General features: G+C 39.4%; 2 protein-coding genes across 2 annotated transcripts in view; one reads left to right on the top strand and one right to left on the bottom strand.

Annotated features, from left to right (window-relative positions):
- Window positions 1-1489, top strand: part of LOC137655414 (uncharacterized) — a 46173-nt gene extending 44684 nt beyond the window's left edge. Inside the window, exon 2 of the mRNA XM_068389308.1 lies at window positions 986-1489. Coding sequence (XP_068245409.1) covers window positions 986-1489 — 504 coding nt within the window. The remainder of the gene's footprint in view (window positions 1-985) is intronic.
- Window positions 1490-4233: 2744 nt separating this feature from the next.
- On the bottom strand, window positions 4234-5338 carry LOC137655413 (uncharacterized). The gene is made up of 2 exons (XM_068389307.1): window positions 5234-5338; window positions 4234-4722 (listed from the first exon to the last, which is right to left on the bottom strand). Exons 1-2 carry the CDS (start codon window positions 5336-5338, stop codon window positions 4234-4236), a joined length of 594 nt encoding a protein of 197 aa, XP_068245408.1.
- Window positions 5339-7500: the final 2162 nt, after the last annotated feature.

Below are 7500 nucleotides of genomic sequence, written 5' to 3'. Positions count from 1 at the left end.
GATTACTTGGAAACCTAAAGATTTTTTATCCTTTTTCAAGTTAATTAATAACCTCATAAACATTTGAGTCCGGCATGTTACTAATTTTATATAAAAAAAGAAAGAAAAGGTAAAAATATAACTATCTATCTTCCCGCCACTTGTAGGCTGGTAGCCTTCCACCCAGGAACAAAATAGCGCCCATCAATCCAACATATGGTAACACATTTGACACTATTGTTTATATAAGTAATCTACTAAAAATTATCGAAAATGAGCTTGCTTCGAGCTCCAGTCCGGCCAATTGCCAGGCAAAGACGTTTCCAATAGGCCATAAAACAAGAACAAGATCACTTGCAGCAAAAGACATTTCACATTTTCGAAATATTGGCAGTAAATAGTCATATCTACTCCAGAAATTCTGATTATCTATTCTATTATTAATTTCTTCGGGGATTTCCTAATTAATGTTAACGGAAGGGAATTATTTGGATATGAGGTCTTATTCGGTTACCACTAATATCGGTTCGGTCCGACGACAGATCGTTGGATTTAGTATTGCGAGAAAAATCGATGTTATAGAGATTTTATATCTAACTATATTTCTATGAACGTTATTTCATATCGTGTAAAGAAATTTAATAATTCATGACTTTTATTATGCGTTTGATTTGACAATGAGAAAAATTTGATTAATCATTTTACTGAACAATATCCTTTTCTTGGACCTTCATAGTTAATTTACAGAGGAAATTGTAAGAACTAAAATAGAAAATTTTATCTAAAAACGAATGATTTAACACCAACAATGTGATCTGATGGAAAAATAGTCACTAGTTTCAAGTTCTAGAAAAAAATAATTATCATAATTAGTTTTCTCATCGATAAGGAATATAATGAGAGAAATTGGAATACCGTCAAAACTCATAAGGTTAACGAGAACTTGTTATTAAAATACCCTATAGTCTCTTAGATGCGGCTCAAAATATATACTACCACTTTTCAGTTGAAGAGCGGGCTGAAACAAGGATGCATCCTATCCATCTTTCTCTTCAACCCATTAATGGAAAAGACGGCACGAAGCATAACTGCCAGGCCTGAAGGGTTCACTTTTATTAACGTAAGGGTCAACTGCCTAGGCTATGCTGATGACATAGATATCAAAGGGGCAGCCTCAGGGAGGTGGAGAAAACTAACAACACAGTTCAAAAGAATGGCTTGCCATGTGGGACTAGAGATAAATGAAGGCAAAACTGAAATCCTGGAAGTAGCAAGAACACCGCAATTACAAGGAAATGTAGATCTTGCAGGCATCGGATTTAAAACAGTAGAGACGTTTAAATGTCTGGATACTATTATGTCGCAGAACACTGGAATGGCTGAAGAAGTTATACCAAGCATAGGAGCCGCCAACAGATGTTATTTCAGCCTTATAGACCTTCTTAAACGACGACCAATCTCCCGTAAAATAAAATTGAGAATATATAACACGGTTATCAGAAGAGTTTAGAAATATCGAGGCGGGACATGGTCTCTTGCGAAAACATTAAAGAAATAATTTGAAATTTTTTCAGAAAAGGATTATGACATACGTAATGTAATTAGGTTAAGAAGACTCCAGTGAGCAGGACACATAGCTTGCTTGGATGAGGATAGATCTCCAAAGTGGATATTCTGGGCTGAAGTTGCTGGATGAAGACCTGTAGGACGGTCAAGAAAAGATGGTAGATGAGGCCCGGAGGATGATGTAAGAAAGTTTGTAGGATACCCGCATGAATGGTTCCATTAGGCACATGATAGAGAAGTGTGGAAAATCCTATCACGATGGGTCATGATTTCCACCGGAGTAAGTAAGTTAGTAAGACTAATGTTATCATTCATAATGTACTAAATGATTAAGAAGCTAAAATAAAAAGAAAACCAAAAAAAAAAAAAAAAAAAAAAAAAAAAACAGTAAGGTATATTTTTCAATGGAAACTTGAGCGTATCCGATTTACTTGAATATCTCAAAATCACTGATTAGAACAAGTAACTTTATAAAATATCTTTAGGCAAACAAGATATGTAAGATAATCACAGTATTATTCGAAGGTCTAAGACCAAAGTGGAGAATGTTGTTTGTACTGATTTGCTATAGTATTTTTGTAACTATAATAAATACTCTGGAGATATCTAAATTGTATTCAGCCAAAAATTATTCATTTTGCATCTATATAGACAAAATAGGGATCCTCTGATATAATTAATATCAATTTTTACGTGACATTTCTGCTACACATCTCTGTTTAGCTTCTCCCATTCAGTGCTTTCGTTCTATTTTAAGGAGAAAAAAGATGGGAAACTCAGGGTATATACTTATGGGTTCTAGATGCACGTAAAAACAAAGGAACACCATAGCTGGGTATCTGTTTGGGATACATTCAAATACAAGTAGCTTGCCTAACGATCAAAGGGATTATAAAACAAGGTTGTAATCCATGCAGCAGAACTAGAAGCTCCGGGCAAACTTGCTTTTAACAGTCTTCACCAGGCTGATTAACAAAAAATCAGGTGCAGATTCATGCAATACAATTACAGAGAAAATTCCAGACTTGTGACAGAAAAAACTTCAACCTTAAAGGAGAACACCACAACACTGGTTCATCATCTGCATGAACAGTGAACCGGGTTTGGGCATTGACAACACATAAAAGTTTGGCTGTCACTGAAAACTTTTCTATGCCACTTTATGTTCAACTTCTAGTCTCCTTTTTGCGTGCTGAAAAAAAAATAATAATACAATTAGACGAGATTGAAGGACTAAAATATAACAGCTTAATATTCTACTACAAATATAACAAAATGAAAAAATAAGAAAATAATTAGTATTTTCTCTTAACTATAATAATAATTTTTCCACAACGTGTTACAGTGAAGCAAAACTTCATGCCATTGCACAAAAATAATTCTTCAGAGAGCAGAGTGGGGCTCTAGGAGAATGAAGTCAATGTAGCTGGACTCCGGAGGTGCGTCACTGATGTGGGAATGACCAGTTAGAACCCTGTTATTGTCAGTGGAGAAATTCCGTTGTCCGATTACGACTCATAGATCGGATGTCAACAAGGTGAGTTTACCTTGCAATTGTTGTAATATGTGAGGGTAACTGCTTCCCAGTAAGACACGAATGATGGCAGTAAGTGGTCTTCATCAGAACCCGTAGACTGAATAGGGCCATTTGTGCTAGGTCCACCGCTCGTCAGATGCAGCAGGGCTGCATAGATTATAACAGCCTCATCAAGAGATGTAAAATTAGCAAACTTTTGAGTCTGTTGCAGCAAAACGCTGATAGGACATATTTTTATCACCCATTAAGTCAAGAACCTGGTTTGGTCCTGGTAATCTATGTTGATTAGCCAGGTTGGTCCATGTACCCACAAGTTGGACTTTAAGAGGACTTTGGCAGCTACTCTCCACGATGCTAGGTAGGCGGGATGGCTAGACGTGGGAACATGCCTGAGAAACAACTTACAGCTCAACTTTATGCGGGTCATCTTCTCGACCCTATTGAGGAATTAGGGTTGTGGAGGCCTCAGAACACAATGTTGTAGACGTAACTCAATCATATACTTTACCAGTCAGCATCCGAACAGGAGTGCAGTTAACTAAAGCTTGGGAATGGACTGATTCTTTTCCAATTCCAGCATATGTTTTGGAGTAACTCGTGCCTTGGCTGTTAGGGGCTGGTATTTAGCTCCAGCTGTGACCACGTGGACAGCCACTCCAAAGGCCTACTAGCAGGTATCCGCAAGCACATATGATAAAGTCTGGTGATCCTGATGTGCATTTCGAGGGACATTGAAGGATCTGAGACCCTTGTATTTTTTAAAAAAGGCACAGAGCTCTCGGATCAATTCTGAATGAAGAGCTTGACTTGGACAGTGGCTGGGGGGATCACTCCAATAGCGTTGCAGATTGATGAAAACAGAGAGACAAACTTCCTTTTAGTGTCAACGTGTGAATAGTCCTCTGACATCTGTTCTGAGGGGAGTTTGATAACTAATGTGTCATTAGAGGTGTTCCAGTCCAGACCGAGGTAATCTTGAGGGCCCATTTTGTTGGAAATCTTCAAAGACGGAGGCATTATTGGTCCATTTGGCCAGGGGCATGTTGGCTTCCAGCATGATTTTTTTTTAAGTACGGTCTTTCGCAAATGATTTCCACTGGCTAGTTGTGGAAAAGTTGGAAGCTATCATCGTAGATGCATGTTTTGAGCTGTTAGGTAAGACTACTTGTTTGAGCATCGAGATTGTGTTGGATTGTCTGGTTGAACAAATACGAGGTCAAAGAGGAACCAAAGAAGACCAACTTCAAGCGGTATGCAACAACCTCTGTCATACCGAAGTCCTTAAAGAAAAGAAACATACAGTAATCACGGTGTTCCTGAGCGATTTCTATCCGCAGGAAAGCCCTAGAGATTTCTGCCATCAAACAAAATGGCTTTTCCCTGAACCTGAGGATCATGGACTGAATTTTTGAGGCCAAATTTGGGACTCTGTACAAGGACTCATTCAGAGACCTAGAATTTGTTCCCGATTTATCTGAGGCATTGAATACTATGCACATTGGTTTGGAGTTGGAACTTTTTAAGACAGAATAATGTGGCAGATAGATCATTTTTCTGTCACTATGAGATTCCAGCTTGACTGGCTCAATGAAGCCCTCCTTTGCGTACTCGTCAAGGAAGGCCTGGTACTTGGCGAATAACTGAGGGTTCACAGACTTTTAAGGGACATGAGCTGGGCAAAATCCCTACCAAAACTAGTCTCCGGTTATCTATTGCTCATGAAGGGCAGTTGCACTTTGTATCTCCAGTTTGCGAACCATGTAGTACGATTAAAGAGGTCAACAGCCTGTGCCTCATGATAGCTGAAGGGTTCATTGCTTATGCACACAGCATCACGTTTCCAAAGATTCTCGACATGGGGTCCACTATTACGCTGATGCAGTTTAGTGTGAGCGACAGGCTATCAACCACCAGGGGCTTTGTCCCTTCCTCTGACCAATCTGGCAACTCTCCCTAAACTACATATCCACTTAGTATACTGAACAAGTTGACACCACTGAAGTTTTGACTGAGCTTGAGTAGTCGAGGAAGATAATAGGGTCCAATAATGATATATATGCCAGTAGCATTGTGACGTAGCTGTCATTTTGCGAGACGTAGAACACTATCCTCTAGAGTGTGAAGTGCATATGTCTATCAAGGTGGTCTTACAATCTTGCCCACTTTCGGGTTGACGATGGCAATGACCTTATGCTTGCAGCGACAAACTTTCCAATAAAACTGTACCAAGTCTGAACATTGAGGTGGTTTGTCCATGTTAAACGAGTTGAGTCGGAGCTCGACTTTTCCGAAAGGAACAAGGTTTAATGACTTGACTAAATTAGGATGTATGAATGTGCATTAGGCTCTACAATACAGGAAAACTCGAATGGAGTGTTTAAGTTTTTCATCAACTAGATCACCATTATGGGGGGGTATAATGGCAGGGTTCATTTTGTTCTCCTTGTTGGTTGGTTCAGTCCCCTCCAGGCTATATGATTAGGTTGAAAAGAAGGTAGGTCTGCTCTTGCACCATCCGGTTGGTGACCTAGAGTCAATATGTAAGGGCAGAGAGGCACATTGAGATCACCCTTGCAGTTTTGACATAAATCATAGGTGGTGCACTTGCGAGCAGTATGTTGCGTCGAAAGACATTTAGTGCAATGACCTTGTTGGTTCAGCCACACCAGTTAACTACTGGACTGGGGGAATTAGGGGAGAGTTTGTGGATTAATGACCGTCATGGTCACAGAAAAGTCAATTGTGCCGAGCGGCATTATCTGCTAGTTGGGGAGCAATGGCAGGCTCTGGTGATTGTTTCTGAATGGATTTTACCGGATTGTGGGTTGGTATGGATGGTGTCTTAGGCTTAAGATCATTGCTGGTTGTTCTATGGAAAGGCTTATCCATTTTCATATTTGAATTGTTGTTTCCTTCAGTGGTAGAAGGCTTAACAGCAAGTCGGTCTCTGTTTGGCTCCAACAGTTTGGCAAGCTCCATCGTGCATGATTGCTCGTATGGTCAGTCCTTCAACTCTTACAAGGATGCGAATGTGCTATCGTCACAACGATAAAATCTCTCAAGGATAGCGGGATATAGCTTACTCAGGATGCCATGCTCCAACATATCTTCAGACATGATAGCTTAAGTCCCTTGGACATATTCCTCTTCAGCATTGTTCCACTCCATCACAAACCATCTGAGATGAGGGCTCTAATCCACTTGGGGACTCATACTGAAGAGCCTCTTATGCGGGAAATGAAGGTCAAGATCAGGGGACTTATACTCCCGGACGAGGATAACGATGGTCGTCTTGTACAGTCCCTTTTCTGGATCCTACTTCAAGCAGGACAACGGGTTGAACGTTTCAGGCAGTGTAAAAGAATCTTGTACTTATCTGCCGGGCAATACTTGGGAGACTCCTGGATGGTTTGACGGAATAGGCTCCCCAAACCTCTCCAGAGTTCCCTACGACCTTCAAAAGACAGGGGTATTGGGATTGGAGGCAACGGACACATAAATAGTCTGCGGGTTTGCACCAGGTGTTTGATTCTGAGCCTGATCGTCAGTGGACTTATGAAACAAAATGCTAGTTGAAGGCCGTTTCAATTCGTTTGGCACAGTCAGCCAGTATGGGATAATTCGCCACAACGACCAGATGGTTATAAGGAGACCTCCAAAACTGCTTGTATGCAATAAGTTTGTCCTAGATCCATCTAATGTGAACGCTAAAGGGATCAAAACTGGGGTACGTTAAGCGTAAAAGATCAATTAAACCAAGGCTATGGGTTGGGGGGTGGCGCAGATCTGCACCCTCACATGAAAATTAGAAATTGACTGGTCTTCTGTTGCTCAAACAGTACTTTAAGTTTCTCCAAGCTCACCACTTCAGCCTGAGGTGGTGGAGGGTTACCAAAATTAAGAGTTTGGAAAGATATTTTCAAAGAAATCTGTGGATATGCGTAGTTTGCAAATCCAAAGTTAAATAAATTCTCAAGATACTTGGGTACGTCTGGGGAATGAAAACACACCCAACTCGAAAGGTTTGGGAAATTTTCACTGCTATATGTGATAAAACCTAATGAGTGAAGATTCGTCCTATTTCTGATGTATAAAAGGCTTTGATTTTTTGTTCTATTTGAAATTCAGAAGAAATTTAAAATCAGAAAATTACTTCAGGACTGCTATGGATTAAGTTTCAAATTTTGTAATCTTTTCTAATGATATAAGATAATGATTGAAAAATCGATTCATACCACCATTGTTGCCACTATTTCACACATACATACATACATACATACATACAGATATATATATATATATATATATATATATATATATATATATATATATATATATATATATATATATATATACACACACAAACACACACACACACACACACACACACACATATATATATATATATATATATATAT

Source organism: Palaemon carinicauda, chromosome 16, assembly GCF_036898095.1.
Source record: "Palaemon carinicauda isolate YSFRI2023 chromosome 16, ASM3689809v2, whole genome shotgun sequence".
In the NCBI taxonomy this organism is placed as follows: domain Eukaryota; kingdom Metazoa; phylum Arthropoda; class Malacostraca; order Decapoda; family Palaemonidae; genus Palaemon; species Palaemon carinicauda.
Note: the sequence above shows the minus strand (reverse complement) of the source record. Positions and strands in the feature narration are given on the sequence as shown.

Bases quoted from the DNA above. Each gene is read 5' to 3' on its own strand.
- LOC137655413 (XM_068389307.1), bottom strand. From the start codon at position 5,338: ATGGACAAACCACCTCAATGTTCAGACTTGGTACAGTTTTATTGGAAA. The intron at 4,723-5,233 runs GTAAGACCACCT...GTGAACCCTCAG, and splicing joins ACCCGAAAGTGGGCAAGATT to TTATTCGCCAAGTACCAGGC.